The sequence below is a fragment of the Trichogramma pretiosum genome, unplaced genomic scaffold (genome assembly GCF_000599845.2).
Source record: "Trichogramma pretiosum strain Unisexual culture from Peru unplaced genomic scaffold, Tpre_2.0 scaffold137, whole genome shotgun sequence".
Classification (NCBI taxonomy): Eukaryota; Metazoa; Arthropoda; class Insecta; order Hymenoptera; family Trichogrammatidae; genus Trichogramma; species Trichogramma pretiosum.
This window is the reverse complement of record NW_019641636.1, coordinates 14,028-33,824: the sequence shown is the minus strand read 5'-3', so window position 1 is coordinate 33,824 and position 19,797 is coordinate 14,028. Positions and strand designations below refer to the sequence as shown.

Sequence of the window (19,797 nt, the reverse complement as noted above, 5' to 3'; positions counted from 1 at the left end):
CGTTACAAGTCTAACTTTTGAAAAAAAAAATTGTTAGATGAAATATGATTACTATCGAAAATTTTATTTATAAAAATTAAAATGTAATAAAATATGATAAATTTTATTTTTAATTTTTGCATATAAAATATTTGTATTTTTTAAAAACTCATATTTAATTTTATGAATTTTAATAAACTTTCTAAAATACTATTGAACTTTGAAAATGAGTTTAAATCTAGTAATTTATAAAATTAAAAACAAGTTTCTCGAGTTTATAAAAAATTATATCATTTTTTTTTGCAGGAAAAATGTATCTCTGAATGTCATTGAAATCTGTGGAAAATGCTTTGGACTTTAAAAAATGTTTTCTGATTCGTCACGTTTGGTTGCAATGTACAATTGTACCTTTATGATAAATAAATTTACCAACTCATAAGTTTTCATAATTGATGCTGTTGTTATGCTGTCACTTCAGTTAAAAAATGTAATGATGAAATCAGGACTTTAATCATTAAATCTAAAGTAGGACTTTCTATAAGTTTAAAATTTTACAAACATAGGAAAAAAGATTTCTTAATAAGTGTTTAAATCAATAAATACAATAAGGTAAATGCAATTTTCATTTCAGGAATTTGAAGCATCTGCTTGCATAAAAAAAAAGTAAAATAATCTATGTTTGTGGTAAAAAATTTCAAATTTCCATATATAAAATGATACTTTTCTATAATTACCGCAATTACAATAAAACCTATTATTTATAAAATTTTATTAGTATTATTTCTCAAATCATAAAAAGCATATAGAATCATTCACTCAATCATAATAATTGTAGTATTGTATATTGCAAAAGATATTTCCAGAACAGGACATTGATTATTTTTTTGTTACTTTTTATTTCAAGAAAATCAATTTTATTGAAATTCAAAGAAGTTCAATTCGTAAAAAATATTGTACCCAAAATAAATAGTTAATGTTCGTAAAATTTATGGTTTCACATAATATGACAATCTTATCTGATATGTAATATCATTCTACAATAAATTAATCATCAAGTTAGGACTTAGTTCTTGATATTTTGTAAAATGAAGTGGGAGGTAGGATAAAAATAAATTCTTTTCATGCATTAACTTTTCAGTCATAGCTGTAGTTTATTTATGATAGAAGAGTCATGAATATATTTGCAAACTATCAAACTTTGCTAAATACCATTTTCTGTCTATGAATATCTCTAGAATTTAATTTATTAACGAGTATTTTGATTTATGGACTAAAATTTTTATTTTAAACATTTTTTAAAAATGTTTGAAAATTTTAGTGTAACATTAAACTCTTATCGTCGAATTTAATTTATTTCATTGCAATAAGATAAAAAAATTTCAACAATCTCCGAAACTTTTTCTCTAGAAACTAATACGGAAACAAATTTTTTACATTAATTTTGATGTACAAAATACCTAAATTTTATTGAGATGTTACTTATTAACCGAATTTTCAAAATACATTTTCTACTACCGTGGCTATCTTATTTACCTTTAAAACCTATATATCAGCAAATATGAAAGGTTTGTAAGTAGTTAAAAAAAAAAAGAAATTATGCAATAAAAATTCTTGTCTGAACAATTATAACACGAAAGTCACTTGAAATGTTTTTTCGGTATAAAAATTTTCAAATCTCTGGCTGCACAAATATTTAGCTAGAGTCGAGCTGAGTATTGCAAAATGTCTGTAAAACAACCGCGTGATCGATCTACTGTAACTAGTATATATCAGCGCGTCTAGCATAAGTTCGCGACTCCACAAGATTACGGCGTTATTCATCGAAAGTGTCAGATGTTTAGCTCGCTCACAATTACTTCAGAGAAACCAGAAAAACATCAAACCATATAAATTTTTTTGCTCTTTTCTATAATGGTTTAATGCAAAAGTTTCCAAAAATTGATTTTGAAGTTAAAACTTGACTTGAATGCTCAAGTCAATCTATCTCAATAATTACTTTCCGATTTCAAAATGAACTGCACCAATCGAAGAGGAGACAAGAATGTAACAATTCTTAAAAATATCGAGATAATCGACATTAACCTGTAGATTTTTTATTGAAAAAATTTCCTAAAAAAATTTGTTAAAGTCAAAACACAGCCCGAATAGAAGAGTTGACTTTCTCCTAGTACAATTATCAATTATATTTATAAATTAAAAATCATATTGAAATTTCCTGCAATGCCTTCAGTCCTTAATTAGTTGAAAATTTTAATTATTTTAATTTATTCAATATTTCAGTCACTTCTTTTAAGAGCAATTTTTGACTGGAGACTATTATAAAATCTACTAATTATTATATAATTTATAATATTATTAATCTTTGATCTTTCTTCTAGTGACTGTATCGTAGAGCTTTTGAACTTAATGTATTGCAGGAGATCGGTGAATTCAATTTCAGACTTCAAGAATTCAAGCCAGTCCACAAAATTTGTTTTTTGCAGTATTAGTCAAAAAATCCTTTCCAAAAATTAAATAAAAGTGTTTTCAATTTAAAAGTGCCTATAACCCTTAACAAATGCAATGAGTTAAGCATATTCTAAACAAATAACCAAAGCTTACTTATTATTTATTGCTTAAATAATGCAATTTAAATAATCAATCGAATTATAAATATGTCTATTCAATTTATCAAACGCTAATAGAGCACTTTATGCACACTAAGTAGCTTGATTTTGCCGATACATCTGACGCTTTTGCGAAGCCATCGCCCAACGTTTGAATTTTTAACCACCGAAAATCGAATACATGATCTTTTTTTGAGGAAGTTAGTAAAACGTAGGGGCTTCAAAATAGTAACGATACCATTTTAATGTAGTAAATTTATCTATCTGTAGTAAATTTAAAAAATAAGTTTTCACAAGGTATATACCAGGTATATATAATGTATATACCTTGTATTTACAAGGTATGTACCAGGTATATATATAATGTATATACCTTGTACAATGTACATATCTTGTAAATAAAAGGTATTTATTATTTATATACCTTGTGAATTCAAGGTATATATTGATGCGATTCCGGCTTGACGAGAGCACTCGAAGAAGCAGGCGTACGTTGTTCTCGTTCTATCTCGTTGGCAGCGGTGGTGTCTGCGCTCCGTTTATGAAAAGCTCTGAAGTGACGAGGGTCCGGGCCGCGAGGTGTGCGGGGTCGAGGCGCGGGATCGATCCGTGCAGGTAGCTCCGTAGTCTCCGGTCCACGAGGTGTAGCAGGATCCGCCGGTGTAGATGCAGCTCCTTGGCGGCGGCGACATACTCCTGGAGGGTGATGGTCGGCGGCGGCGGCTCCCGTCTTGCGTTCTTGAGGTGCCCTGTAGACTTAGGTGAGAGGAAGGAAGGGGAGGCGGACAAATCCTCAGATAAATAACAAAACGATTTATCCGATTCTAAAAAGTGTCGATTTATTGTTTATACTCCAGTTTCGACTCGGAGTGAGTACCATTTCGCTCACCCGACGTGCCTCTATATAAGGCTACAACTCGTGTTTCTTAACTGCGGGTTTCGCCCCCGCCCTCTAGCGGCGCAACTTAATACTAACATCGTTCTATTTACAATTCTCCGGAGAGTGACATCTGTAGAGGTCAAATGTAGTTTATCTTAATTTACATCAATATATAATAAAATTATTTTTTTTTTTTTAGTCATAGATTTTCCAGATTTGTTGGGGAGGCCAAAATTTTAGCGCGAGATTCATTGAATGCGTAATATATAGATTTTTATGTATTTGATATGGGTTGATGAATAATTTTTAAAAAGTTCACAAACGGAAATATCACGTGATATTTTGGTGTGATTTATCACGTGATTTCTCTTGTGATTCCTTATGTGATTTTTCACGTGATGATTTTCAGCATAGCAGAACAGAAAGTAAATGTTTTAAAATTTCTTAAGAAAAAATAATTTATGTATAGCTCTTTTTATTGATTAGCGGCAGTTCTAAAATGAATTAGGAAAATGGTAGCTTGCATTCATTTAGCCAAAAATTGTGAAACCTTTTTATTTTTATTGAGATGTATATACATTTTTGTTAAATATTTTTTCAGGTGATCGTATAGTTGACTGAAATATTGAATATGAAGATACCTCGATTGTATTATGTTACTTACTATTTATATTTCATAGCATTACAACTGTGCAAAATTAAAGGTAAATAATTTGATTTAATTGTATTTATTATTTTGAGAGATAATTTAAAGATCTTGATAGATTTATTTGAGCCTTACTACATTCACTTGCACTTGGATTGAGCTAGGAAGCTCCAATCAAACTTTTGAAACTGTCAAAATTTATTTAAATTTGACAAGGAATTCAAAGAAAATATTTTAAAATTTTTTCACCGGAACCATCAGGTTCTAGGAACCCTTTTGTGTTAAAAATAAAATTTTTCAGCTCTAGAAGCTATCGCCTTCAATTAAAAAATCTGAAAAAATTTGAGGTTATGTATTTTGATGAAAAAAAACGAGAAAACATTTTTTTCAGATTTTTTGAGGCCCTGTACCGTCCTAAAAAAATTATTTTCGTCAAAAAAAGCGGTTTTTGGCTGCAAAAAGTGCGTTAGGTCATCTGAAAAAATCTGAAAAAAATTGAGGTTATGTTTTTCAATGCAATAAAAAACTGAAAAAATGTCCGTTTACTATATCGGCTCATATCGCCGTATCTCGATTTTTAGAATTTTCAATGATTTTTTCTGAAGGCTTGAAGCACTTAAAAAATCTGAAAAAATTCAAGGTTGTTTGGATTGTTGGAAAGTATTTTTGTGAATTTTTTCAGATATTTTAATTGCTTCATGTTCTCAGAAAAATTATAGATCAAAAATGGACGTTTATACCGGAAGTGGGGGGTAGGAGAGGGGAGGGGGTCTAAAAATTTTTTTTTGGGACCTCTTTACCATGTACTATAACATACCAAAAGCGCGTCAAGATCGGTGACATACGTGCGCACGGTTTTGTAAAAAAGTATTATTTTGACCCATCTTTATGATTTTATGTTTTTTTAATCTTGAATTGCGGAAGTACGTGTTTCTTAGATTCTCTGTCAATATGTTTGGATGTTTCGTTACTCATCCTTGTCAACTCCCTGACAGATGGCAAGTTCAGGTCCCTTTGGATCGCCTCGTTTGTCACATACCATGGAGCATCGACTAGCATTGGCACTGTATTTGATTGGAACCTTTCTATGACGTCAATACTCGATTTGCAAGCTGCTCCCCACACTTGAATTCCGTAGGTCCAGATTGGTTTGAGCAGGGACTTGTATAACAGTAGCTTGTTGTCAAGAGTCATTGCTGACTTTCTGCCAAGCATCCAGTATAGTTTCCTTGGTTTTAGACCGAGCCGTTTCCTCTTCGTCCATATATGTGTCCGTCATGTCAGCCGTCTATCCAGATAGATGCCAAGGTATTTTACTGCTCTCGTGAAAGGGGATACCGTTCAGGTAAACATTTGGGCAGTTGTCCTTTCGAAGGGTGAAGGTGATATACTCCGATTTCCTTTCATTGATCTTGATTCGCCATTTTTTTGTCCAGTTTTCAATTTTCATAAGATGGTTTTGCTGTTAGTATATTTTCCGAAGAAGGTATGTCGGTTGTGTACAGTAGGTATAACGGCCCGAGGACACTGCCTTGTGGGAAACATTTTTTTAAGAGCGTTTGAGGTAATTTTTTTGCTATTTTTGTAAGGGTTAAAAAGGCAAAAGAATGAGAGTCTTAGTCGTCGAATATTTAACCGTCAGTAAGGCTTTTATTGACTTTCTCTGTCAGCGACTGCTCAGCGACTGCTCAGCGACTGCTGGCCCGATCGGCTCGCTGGCTGTTTGTATACATTCATAGACGCGCGCCACGGCATACTCGCCCGTATACCTTACATTTTGTAATGATTTTTACCTAGAGTAGGATATGTCCATTCGGGACGACGTCTGCCAATTCCTGTTAACAGGGAAAAGGACTTCCGAATATGAATCACTGTTATCAAATCATTTGAAGAACAATAATTAGGCCTTATTTAGAAAGGGAGCTAGTACGGATGTGATGCCTAAATAATAGAACAAACATAAATTGCATACACATAAGCCAAATAAATTCTATATTATATCGCAATTTTCGATTAATAATATTTACAGTCTTTACTAGCGGCTTCGTGCCACGTCAGTTAGTTTATACGTAGATGACGGGTCGTAGGGACAGGGCTAAGATTCGAATGATGATCGAGAGAGATAGAGCTGAACAACTACAATTATAGTGGTGCTATCAAAAGTTGTGTTCAAAAGTTATGCGTATTTTCCACTTTATATCTTGAAATCTCAATTTTTTTCTTCACGATCAGTCAGAAGTGGATCGTACTATTTATATTTATTTAAAACATACTTGCATTATTTGCTATATAAATATTTATGTACAACCATAGTTACGACTAAAATTATCGCAAAAATAATCAATATTTGTCAAAGTTATAAGAATATTGATACAATTTCCACATTGATATCATCTAATGAGATATATATAGTGGCGCTTTTTTTTACGTGGTATCCCTTATAGGCATAATCCACACATAGCGCCTTAACATATGTTGAGACGAGAAAGTAACAACTGCCCTCTTCAATCTGATTGAGAGTAATTTATCATCAATTGCATTTATTTTATAGCGCTCAGAATACTTCAAAAACTAACGATGAATTGATTCACCTGCTTGGTCCAACCACAATCCTAAGCCATCATTATTTAAAAAAAAGACCATCTTTCAGATGATCTAAAAGCACATAAATTTTTAGAGTCTGAGATACTCCGGTACTGACAATAGTTTTATGAAGAGCCGTCAAATTTACATCTGAATTACTAATATTAGCTCGTCTTGTAAAAAAACATGAATCTACGATTTTTTTCATAATTTTAAATGAAGCAATATAAGGTTGCAAACGAAATGGCCCTACTATCTCGTAGATTTCGGGATCATCCAGTTTATCTGCGTGTTTCAGAAGCTTCTTCCTTGAAAATTTCACCTCCATAGGTTTTAGGAACCAAGGAAAATTTGTGGGGCCAGGGTAGAGCTTTTTCACGCTCAATCTTTGGAACAAGACCGTTCCAAAAATATGGTTTACAAAACCTTGCAGTAAATGAAGCTCAGGCAAAATGAATTTCTCAATGTACAAATTATCATCTTCGTCATCTCCTTCTTTAACAAAAAAAGGATGATTAATAGTGCTGTAATAGTTCGATATACGAGATTTCATGAAAGGGTGTCAGTGTTATTCATTAATTTGACCCAGTTTTGAAAAATCTTGTACTGCAATGCCTTTTGAGGCATCTGGCCTAACTCAGTTTTCTGATATGATGTGTCCGAGGTAGCTGACCTCCTTTTGCAAAAAAAAAAAAAACATTTATCTGACCGTATAGTTAGACTCTTCTCAGAACAAAGTGTATATGACTATGTCATCCATCTATGTGAAAAGTTCGATTATCTGCAGTCCGGATAACATCTTTTCCATAAGAGCTTGAAAGGTTTGAGGGGACTCTTTCAGACCCATCAGCATACATTTGAACTGTAAGTGATGGAAAAGAGCCAAGAAGCCGAGAAAGTGTTTGAAAAGTACCTACAAGTGAGTGCACGTGACGAGATACTTTAGATCTTTGGCAATCTAAACAAGTGCGAGCCCAAGCACGACAATCTTTTCCCATCGAAGGCCAAACAAAACGATATTTTACCAATTGAATCGATGCCTTGACGCAAGGGCAATTCAGATTGTGCAGCTGATCAAAAATAAGACGACGAAATGCCGAAGTAATGTACGATCGCATTTTTCCAGTAGAGGAGTCGCAGAAAATTTTAATTTTAGTGCCAGGAACTAGAGTACACTCAAGTTGAAGAGAAGACTTTTGTCGAAGTTGACGTAAATCCTCGTCATCTTCTTGAGCTTGCGACACAAGTTCGAAATTAAGAGTTTGTACGATGGCTTGCACACGAAACAGAGAATCCGCAACAACGTTCTTTTTGCCTTTAACAATAGAATGTCGGTGGAGAACTCGAAAATGAAAGAAAGTCGATTTAATTGGATTGGTGGAAGTTTCTCGCCATTTTGCTGAAAAGCTTAGATCAACGGCTTGTGATCAGTGAAAATCGTGAATGAATGTCTCTCTAAGATATGTCGAAAATGCTGAATGGCTGCTTAAATAGCGAGAAGCTCACGATAATACGCTGGCCAAGCACATTCCTTAGACGTCATTTTCTTTGAAAAGAACGCCGAAGGTTGCCAGGTGTTATTGACTAATTTTTGAACTCAAGCTCCAATAGAATGACTAGATGCGTCTGTAAAAAGAGCGAGCGACGCTTCGCTGCGGAGATATACGAGAAGAGTACCCGTTTTATGTAAAGCATAATTTTGTATTGCTTCGATGTAATCTCGAGGAGCCGGATTCCTTTTGTCGAGATCATGTATCCAATGAAAGTGATTTCGGCTATATGAAAGACAGACTTCTCAACGTTGATAACAAGCCCGTATTTTGAGAGACGCTCAAAGACTGTGCTCAGATGAAGAACGCGAATAGATGAGAATATCATCCATGTACACAAAGTAAAATTCCAGTCCGCGTAAAACTTGGTCCATAAACTGTTGGAAGGTTTGTCCAGCATTTCGAAGCCCGAATTTCATAAAATGGAATTTGAAAAGTTTAAATAAAGTTACTATTGCTGTCTTACAAATCTCGTCTTTAGCCACAGGAATTTGCCGATAAGCTTTTGCAAGGTCGCTTTACAGGAATCGGGAAATGATCGAAAATCTCCATAAGGTCACCATCCGAGGTCACCTTTCCGTGCTAAATCTTCCCCGAGCGTTCCGAGAGACGAGCTGTGCCTGCTCGTATCATATCGTCAAATTCACGTCTAGCAATTAAAAATTTATTAGAAGACAATCGTCGAGCTTTACAAGTAATGGGTAGCCCAGGAATCGTACGAATATGATGTACAGTTTCGTGTTTAATCTCACGAGGTAAATCGACTGGGTGCGTTACAGCGGGAAATTTGGAGAGTAATTCGAAATGATTCGATGACAGGCTGACAGCTTTGACGCTGCTTTGCAACGAAACTTTCGAAATTCTCGATGCACATAAACCGGTAACACTATCGATAATGGCCTTGATTCGGCAATCAGATAAGAGGTGATAATAAACAGAGAAATCCGATTCTATGCTGCAGCTGCAGCACCAAGAAGTCGTTGCTGGTCGAGGAATTTTGTTGCTGTTGTTCGAGGCGTTGGTCATTGAGCCGCTGCTGTTCGGTGAGCAACTGTTGTTCCGACAATCCAAAATCCTGTTGAGGTGTGGACATTTTTTCAGATCCTGTTGAACTGTTTGAGGAGCCGCTGCTGCTCGGCAAGTCAGCGCTGATTATTGTCTCCGCTCTCCAAAACCATGATAATTAAGAACAGCAAAGGAAACAAGTAGTGATAAACGGGATGAAAGGACACCAAATATGGAAATAAAGAGAGAGGAGATATAATATTTTTATATGAACTTTATTGTAGGTTAATTAGTTAGATGATTATTAGAACAGAGCTATCAATTGATTGAGCTTTCATTTAGTTTTTCTTTTCTCATCAGCGCTGCGTACTGAACGTGGTTGTGAACGTCAGACGTTCGCTACAGTTTTGTGTGCATCACATGTATCTATCGTTTCTTGATAGAACCTAGACTGTAGATCGAAAGTTGAAAGTTATAAGCTGCTTCCGAATTGGTCTCAAATTTTGGTAATGTTTGGTAGTGGGGACGTTGATAGATTTTTCGCTTAAAATTAAAGTGTCAATTACTAATCTCCACTTCTTCTCGCCATCAGGTCCCACTTTTTTTGGATACTATCCACGATAGTGAGTTGTAAAAAGAGTTCGATTTCTTGATGACATGGTTATCGATGAGTTTGGTTATTTGTTTTTTTACTGAGTCACGTTAATACGGCGGCCGTTGGTATTACAATTTTGTGTGTTGTAGCTTTATTCATGCAAAGCCGATCAGATGGCAGGCGAGATTGCAGCCAAAATTTAAAGCTTATGACATGAATATATTCATCTGAAGTCAAAGGGTCAAAATTTAGTGTTTTTAACATTGATTCGATCCTTTCTATGTGTGGGCTATGTGACAATTTGACTGATGGTCACGCGAGGCTCACCCGGGCGTTGGTTTTGAATTCGTACTATTTGATCAAGGCAAGGCTAAGGTTTTTTTCTGTGTCGTATGTTATTAAATTAATAATGATAATATTAATATGTATTATGCTATATAAGGGGTAGCTCTTGGAAAGAAGTATCTTCGATAATAATCTTATTCATGGCGAGGGATAAGACGGCATTTTGTGTCTTGAAATATTCCATTCTGAGTATACCGTCGTACGCGATTGGAAAATTATTTCGCACGAAGTCTGGAGGGCATGGTATTATTATAGATAAAGAAGGTTTGCATAAATCAACACCAAAGTAAAGGCGATGATGGTAGTGCCACATTCTACAAATTTTTATCTTTCATAGACTTAATTACGTTTTATGCAAGATTCCTTAAAAATAGATTAGAGAAATTAAAAGCTCTACATGAATCTGCTAAAACAAAAATGTTTGAATAGAACGCACAGTGCAAGAGAGCATTCATGTGTGTAAAGAATGAACTCATACTCCTGGGAGTTCTCACACTACGACCTGAAAAAATTGTGTTACTTGAAATGTAACGGCATTTGATCGGTGCGGTTTGGACAAATATTTAAAAATCATTGTGGCACTGGCATAATTTAAATGAAAAATACTGAAATCCTATCTCTTTTTTTTATTAACTCCTGTTCACAAACTCTGTTAATGAACATTAACAATTTGAAAAATATTTAAAACTTATTATTAATTGGAATTTTTCCTGCAGAATCTAGTAGTATATTAGTTTTGCTTCAAGAAATTATTCACATTAATAAAAAACGAATTTTGATATTTTAAAATTTAAAAATATCACGAAATCGGGCTTTGACCTGTTCTGACTGGTACCAAAACCCTGCAATCGAAAATTTTTTTTGGAATTGAATTGGTATTTTTTTATTCTAAATACAATAATTGTATATAAAAATATCGATTGCAAAGCTTATTGTTGGTTATACCCACATGTATACATTGATGTACGCGTAATAGGGAGTCGTGTCGCCGTTACGTGGCAAGCTCTCTAATTTACATATTCGCAATAGAAGAATCAGCAAGCGACGTGATTAAATAAGACCGAGTAAAGAGCCTGGGTTAATCACATCCTGGCTCGCTCTCCGGGATCTAAATAAACAGAGTATTCAAATTCGAAATCAAGCCTCTTCATTCACCTATTTCACCTCACTACTCTTCACCCTGCCTTACCTGAAATTCCGCTTGTGGACGTAAAGAGAATCGTGAAGTACCTGGGTACGTGGCCTACCGCTTGCTACATTTGGCAGCTCGAGCAGGCCGCGAAATGTAGTGGAAACGCGCACGACCTCCCCGTCAAAGTGATGACAACTCAAGTGCCAGCAGTAGGCGTTCCACGGACAATTAGCACGAAGGGAGACCGTTCGACGACCAACTGCTAGGACTCACCGCCCGGCCGCACCTAGGAATCGACTCGGACGAGTCACCGTGCTTCAATGACCGTCAACACCACAGCTGCCTGAGCTGACCACTGCTTTGGTCGTCGCAATCACCGCTTCTACCATTGTTACCGTCTTTGACCTATCCACCTCGCTGACCAGCCGCCTGCGTCGACGAGCCGCACCCGGGCTGGGCCGCCCAGCGCTCGAGATGTTTCCGCCGATCACCGCTAATCAACGAGTTCGCATCGACCCAAAACTCTTGAAGCAATACAAAAAACTTTAAAAAAGCTTCAATAAAGGTTTGGAATAGCTTGTCTGTTCCTCGCACTTCTTTATAGTCCGCCCGACTCGCTGTTGGACAGTTCGAAATAGCGACGTAAGGGAACAAGAGTGTAGCTCACAGGCAGTGACGTGCGCTGAACTACAACAACATATGTGTACACTAGCACTTTAAGTGCTTTTTTATTTTTAAATTACCAAAACCCAGCTCAAATACTGTCGACAAGAATTTTTGAGTTGGGACTTTTTCTTCCACCATTTACCTCTCCACGGAGGTTTTGAGCCTTCCGTCTAGTCTGCGTTGTTGGGTCCAGGTGAATCGTCTTTTAATTTTGGCTGAGGAAATCTGAGTACCTATGAAAATCTGTGAAAATCTATTAATTCTCCCAAATTAAGTAAGGCAAGACAATTTACTACACGAAAATAAGAAATAAATACTCGCGAGATACTATTTCAAAAATGTTCACTATATTGTGTTTCAAACTTTGGCCATCACGTACGCTCGTGGCGATTTCGGACTGCCGTCAGTGGAGTACTATTGCTACGTAGTAGCAGATGATGGCTGCGACTCAACTAAGCCAAGATGGCCGCCGAAACGTCCGCGTGCCATTCTATTCTCGCCGACTTGTAGCCACGTATCCAACGATCGCGGATTGGCGCATATGCCTTGTCGTACACCTATATACGTTTTCCAATTACTGCAACGGCAACTGACCATACAATTCTCACACACACAATGAGCTCGTCACCACTGCTACAATTCGCATGCACAGAATACACACGTGCGAGCACGATGGCGAAATCTTCCCAGATTTTTATGTTCCGCAATTTAGATAAATCGATTAACCCGTTATCATAAGAAGGACACTTTTACAAAATTTAATTGTTTACCTCACCCTACACTGAAAAAAATTTTGGATTGTTTTTGTCTCACGATGTCACATTATGCTACAAAGTGGCGGACCATTATTATTCCTCATTTTCGGTTGAATCTAATCTCACTAGGGAGCGTTTTGATCCCATGACAAGCGCGCGCTTGTCTCTTGTGAGATAATTTCGATACCACCTCATCGGTATTGCAATTGTCCACTCACCTAATATCGTCAAGCACACGCAAGACGAGTACGGTGTCTTACGTTAGGGGTCAAAACGCTCCCAATCTTGGCCAGTAACGTTTCCTAACACATAGAGTTCTTCTACCAGCGTGCCTGGAGCGATGTGGTCTCTGTGAGAGAGAGATATGCTTCTAAATTTCTTTCAGTGTACGGCCAACTTTATTCGGCATGTGTGTACACTTCTGTAACTCGTAATATTCTGCCATAAGGAGTATACTTATAGGTCTCTCAAACAGTACTTTTATGATTTTAATTTTATCCAATGAAAAAAAATATAAGCCTAACTATACGTGCAGAGCTTTCTGTGTGTTCGATTACTCCTAAAGTGCTTGTGTTTGTAAGCATTAATGTTCTGAAGAAGCGTACGTGACCCTTGAGCGTAGCTCAAACGGTACCTTGAACGTAACCTCCCACTTTCCCGACTCCGCTTTCACGACAACCATTTTCACGACAAGTATTCTTCCCGACGTTCATCATAAAGAATAATTACAATGAATATGTAATAACAAATTTATTAACTTAAAAAATGAAAGTATCTATCAGAGATTTATAGTGTGAGCCAATGAACGAAGATACTTCTCTATCCAAGATATTTTCATACTGAACAATTCATTTTAGTTTTGGTGCTCTTTTTATAGCGCGTCCTAATCCTAACTCTGCGATGCATATCTCCACAACGGCCTGTTCTTTTTGGAACTCCCTCAGTGCACTGTATAAGTCTGGATGGTGTTTACCGACAATTAACCGAAAGTGATTGTGTCCTTCACTAACGTTATTTGTTTTATGAGTCCCTGCTAGCACAGCGTCATACTGATTCCATAACTGTATAAGATAACGCGGAGGTGTAGCTTTCTTAGGACGTTTTCCTCGAACTGCTGGAATGCTAATAACATAGTATTCGAGAAGTGTTTGGATACAGTCTTCAGTGCACTTGGAGCTTCTTTTTTTAAAGCTTTAAATGTTGGCAACACATCGTCTACGGGAATATAAGCTAGGGCTATCATTATATGTACAAAATTCGAAATACTTGTTGTGAAAATGGTTGTCGGGAAATTTTATTCGGGAAAATGATTGTCGGATTGGTTGTTGGATTCGGGATTTTGGATTGTCGGGAAAAATACTTGTCGTGATAATGGTTGACGTGAAAGCGGAGTCGGGAAAGTGGGGGGAACCCTTTTGAAAGTTACGACAGATTACCAAAAGCACTACTCACCAGAAAACGCAAAAAAAGAAAAAATTTAACATGTAGTGTACATATAGGAAAAGGCTCACGGAAATAGCTATATCTCCTTGCAAAATCAAAATTTTAGAATTTCGAAAAATGCAATGAAAAGGGGAGGAAAAATCCTACTCAAAAATTCAATAAAAAAATTTTCAATTGTAAGGTGCCTTTCCCCCTTATATGCATTGTGACGATGTCACTGGCGATGAATGAGAGTCGTCTTCGTATAAATGCCGCATGTATGCGTGTGAGAGAGTTGCGATTGACCGACCGTCCGTGCAGGGTGAAGGAAGAGCTAAGCGCTTCTAACTTCCTGGCACTTAGCTACTCTCGCAATTCGCTCACTGCTGCCTATGTATACTTCGCCTCGGATAAAATGCTCGACGTTACTCGTACTCGATCTCAATTTCCACAACGCTTCACTCAGCAATTCGCCAGCTTCGAATCCACTTTTCACGGCTGTTCTCACACTCGCTTCTAGGCCACGGACCTCGACGTGGTTCTCTCCGTCGAGTGATACGTAATCATCTCCTTGTGTCTCCTCGTGTGTCCAGACATATCCTTCTTCGTTGCACTTCTCCCCTCCTCCCGCTGCTCTTGCCACTGCTGCTGTGTCGCCGCGCCGCTCGTTCGGTCGGTAACGAGCACGTCTACGTCTACGCTACCGCGGCGTGCGGAGGTTAAAAGCGCTTAGCTCTTGCTTCACCCTACCCGGTCGGTCGGTCACTACTCTCTCACACGCATACACGCGGCATTCATGCAAAGACGACTGGCGTTCGTCGCCAGTGACATTGTCACAGCATTTAGTAGAGGAGACCGGGTTGTGCCGCGTATTCCTCCTTATCAACTCCTTGAAAGGAGATGGCAATGCCATTAATTAAAACACTGTATTGTGACGAATATTTGTTCAGAATATCAGTTTCGCATCAGTCTTGAGTAAAGAAGCAAGTGCGATTGAAAAATTTTGACAGCCGGAAAAAATATTACATTCTACAAAAACTTTAATTATCTTTCCATTGTCACGTCGGTAGACGGGACTTTTGCAACCTTATGGTTATAGTGGTCTTGTATGAATTTTCATTAGTGCCAAGACGAGACGTCTTATAGCACAAGTATACTTCCATGTATTTATGCAAGTTCAAACATCGTAAATTTTAGTAAGGAAAAGAGGGTCACTTTCCGCAAGGCGAAATGGTTACCCATTGATCGCCTCGGGGCAGTGATGACATTAGGAGTTGTGTTTGTTTAATATATCAAATTATTTAGAGAGGAAAAATAAATGAAGTTAAAAGCAAGCATTTGAAATAATTAAATGAATATACAGGCATACCTCCTTATACGCGGATTCTGTATACGCGGTTTACCCTTATACGCCGATTGCCAAATGCGACGATTTCTCGTTATACGCGGATAAGTTCACGTTATACGCGGTTCAAGACGGTCGAACATTTTTTTTTATAACCTTTTGAAAAATTTGACAATGGCTCCGAATACTCCAAAAATTTCTAAAACTCCAATAAAAAAAAGAAAAGTCATTAATTTGGCTGAAAAACTAAAAATTCTAAATTTAATCACAGAACAGGAGTGTATTGCTGCTATTGCAAAGTTACCGTTCTTTTTACGAAACCTTTGTAGAATTTTATATTGATATATTTATGTAAAATAAAAAGTCTTTATTGAAGATTCGCTTTTTGCCTCGTTATACGCGGATTTCGCTATACGCGGAACTTTTCCGGAACGTAACCCCCGTGTATAACGAGATAGGCCTGTATTATAATTTATAACTTATATTATTGAGATAATAATTCGACGGCTGGAAGCGTCGTGGGACAGAGGCAGAGACACAGAGGCTGTGAAACAGAAAGAGAGGACACTGAGAAGAGACCCACACTGGTCGGAGTCGCAAACGAGATTGATTAAAATTTTCAGTTACAAGTTCTTCGATGTGTAATTTTACAAGACTTGCGTGTTTGTCTCTGCCTTGGTGACGCGAGAAGCCTGCAACTCGTCCATCGACACATCTGTTGTTATTTGAACTCTGATCTTCTAGATCATTCGATTTAATTTTCTATTATATTTTCTATTTTATTTAATAGCAAAAAGAAGGTTGATATTTATAATAAATAATGAATAATAAATGTTAGATTAAAAATATAGTTTGTAATGAATAAGGGATAGTTTTCTATCGTCAGCGAGCCATATCATCTTTACTGTATCTTTGACGATTTAAACGTTGGGAGAAGGATCTGGGTTTTTGATTATGCTTATAAATAAATTATTTATAAGTGTGAAATTATTGCAGTTACTTATACGTAAACAATAACGTAAAAAAGATTGTTTGTGAAAAATCGGAATCAATGCGCGTGAGAACATTGATTGTTCGGCGGTTGCACCGGGGGCCATGTGGTTTATATTCAATTTGACAGGTCCAGGATTAAAAACATTTCGTTTCCCGGCCAACTTTAGTAGAGATAGGGTTGCCTATTTTCTGGGGTTTTTTGATTTTTGATTTTGAAAAATAGTGCATTTTCGGAGGCGATATCACACATCTTATGAAGTAATCGTGATAAAGTCTTTTCTATTAAATTAAAAGATACATCTTGCGTAATGAACTCATGTGTAGAATTCGTGTTCTAATAATCATGTGTGTTTTTAAGTGTTTTTTATTTATAATTTCGGAGTGATAGGGGCATATTGGCACTAAAATTTCCGGGGACATTGGCACATTTTTTGTTGAATAATTTGAATTTTTGTTAAATTTGAAGCTGAATTGGTAGATGAGAAAAAACCACTGCCAATTTATTGGCAAGGATCTTCCTCCAAAAATGGTTTTTACGTATTGTTAAAAATAAAAAAAAAACTTTTATAGCACTGCTTGGCTAAAGTTCAAGTTTAAGGCACACTTTGCTGTGACTTAGGCTGCTCATTACTGCACGGCGACGCTATTATGAGCTCCTTATATCTCGCCAAAGGGGGCCTAAACGTGAATTTAGCACACTGCTATAAGAAAACGTAAGATACTTATGACTTAAGTAGCTGATTCTGAACACGGCACTAGCACCCTCGCTTCGCTCGGGTGCTACCGTGCCGTGCAATAATGGCCTGCTTAAGTCACATATATTATAATATACTATTTTTTTACTTTCAGTGCCCTTTCCAACCGTCAATTATAAAATTAAAGTCAATAAATAAATTAAAAACTGTTAATAAGTTTAAAATAATTTAATTTTTCATAAATTTGTTAATTTATAAGAAAACGAAAAAAAATGCTTACTTGCCCCAAAGCTGTGCCAACTTACCCCCTCAGACACTTGTGTCTTTACTACATAAAAATACCTAAACAGTGAAGAAATCTTTTTTTATTGGAATAAAAGTATTTATGTACAGTTAGCTCTGTGCAAGTTCTATTTATCTTTGCAAAAAGTTCATCGATATAATCTTAATATCGATTAAAAAATAACTGTTTTTTAAAAGTAGCGTCAACACACCCTGGTCTTCCCTAAGGTTTTCAGTGCGTATAAGATCAAGTAATTTCACGTATAAGTGAAGTTTGGCCACTGTGCTGAGACACTTGCAAGGAGACGACCTCAGCTTCGGGTCTTAGATCTAACTCAAACGTACTAAGGGTACTTTGTACACCCAGAAAACATATCCTGTGAGTTTATTTTTGATCTCAAGAAGTAAATCTCACATGCAATATTTAATTATTAATTATGTGTAAAACCCCCTCTTTGTTATCACCTGATGACTCGATACTTATTAAATTAAGTCCAAGCACCATATCCTGAACGGGTTACCAATAAAATCTCTGCGACATAATCTCCGCGACCAAATCTCCGGAGACAAAATCTCCGGGACATAATCTCCCGGGAAAAAACACGCACGAAAAAACACAGTCCCGGAGATTTAGTCGCGAAGATTGTGTAGCCCATCCTGAACACATGTGAAAAAGTACGGTACTCCAGCCCTTTTAACTCACAGACCCAATTCGGATGAACAAACAAATTTCAAATCAATCATATTGATGATCATATGACTGAAAATAAGAAAATTGGTTGTTTTGAGTATAAAGAATAACAGTTGTTACGTTTGATTTACGATGATTAGACAATTTTCATTTGTTTTGCTATGTGTCATATCCCATGGTCGGGATTTAAAGTATAAAATATATATTCATTAGTTTTCGTTGCCAAGGTGGAACGATAATAAAGGAAGACATATTATTGGTTATTTATAATATTATACTTGCGTCATCACTGGTGTATGATTGGATGAAAGATTCAATAATGTCGACAATCAGGAATAATGAAAAAATGAAAATTAACTTTATTGACCTTCATATTTGCACTCAAACTTTGATTTTGTTTTATAGTGATGTGGTACAGTGCGCCTTCGTTGCTCGCCTACAACGTACTGCCGCGTACTCGGCAAAAAGGTTGCGTTGATTGCGAACCTGCGAGTTGATGCATAGAGTGCGTCGTGAATACGTAAAAGGAGGTCGTTATAGCCCCAGGCGTCAACAGTATTTGACCAGTGTCATTATTCTCCATAGATCACACACACACACACACTCACATACTCATTCTCATACTGTTGGCACCCTGGCTGCTTGAAATTGCTGGCTGCCTGCGATATGTGTAGCCGTTCGCTAGCTGCTTCTCGTAGCTTCATTAGTTTCTTTCATAATTGTTTTTTATAGTGAAAAGTTGCATCACAGATTTTAACACTATGCATTAAATTTTATAGTCAAAAAAATATTGATAAATTATTTTATATTTTAAGGTTTGCCTATGGAATCAATATCTTACATTGATAATAGTAGAATTGATGGAAGACTAATAAATGATGAAAGGGCATCATTCAACTCAACCACTAAAAATCATGAAGTTACTATATTACCTTTCCGAAACATAAGTCACCAAATGCCGCCAACAGCCTTTAGAGGATTTTCTTCAAGTGAAAAAAATGCTGAATATGTAAGTTTTGAAAGTTATGAGCAACACAACAAAGTAATTTCAAATGCCAAATAAATAGCTTTGCAAGCTTATCTATAATTGATGAAGTTGGTGAAATTTTACCGAAATTCACCCACGAGATTCAATATCACAATGGGTCACACATAGAAGACCTCGTGTGGTATCTCTAAAATATAATAACTATTTTAATTATCTTTCCTCTTGAAAATGAATTTTTCGGAAATATTTGAACTAAGGACCTCAAATGCAAATTATTTTGATTGGATGACTCAAACTCGGAGTCTTAGATTAGAGATAAGGGTTTAAAGAAATTCCACGAGTTTTTCACCTTAAGTGATTTCTCTCAACGTAAGACCTCTTCGTGAGAATCAGCTCACCCCTTTGCAGTCAAATCATTTTTCTATCAATAAACTCAAAGGTCAAGGCCTGAAACACAATTGTCTTTTACTCGCGTTTTTATGACGCGTTAATTGGAAATCAAACTTACAGCTAATTAAGAACTTTCCATCTGTACCGACTTCTCACTCTATGGTCTGCTCGGTACTCATTTTATTTTTGATTCTAGCTCTTGAGGAGCTGACACCATTTTAATTAATTCTCAAATTCTGCTTTTGTTTC

General features: G+C 36.3%; 1 protein-coding gene across 1 annotated transcript in view; it reads left to right on the top strand.

Moving 5' to 3' along the window:
• Positions 1–448: 448 nt before the first annotated feature.
• The window catches only part of LOC106652954 (sphingomyelin phosphodiesterase-like), a gene marked incomplete at its 3' end in the record, with an annotated part of 32,832 nt that continues 13,483 nt past the window's right edge, over positions 449–19,797 (top strand). Inside the window, exons 1-3 of the mRNA XM_014372198.2 lie at positions 449–588; positions 4,067–4,169; positions 18,986–19,179. Coding sequence (XP_014227684.2) covers positions 4,097–4,169; positions 18,986–19,179 — 267 coding nt within the window. The remainder of the gene's footprint in view (positions 589–4,066; positions 4,170–18,985; positions 19,180–19,797) is intronic.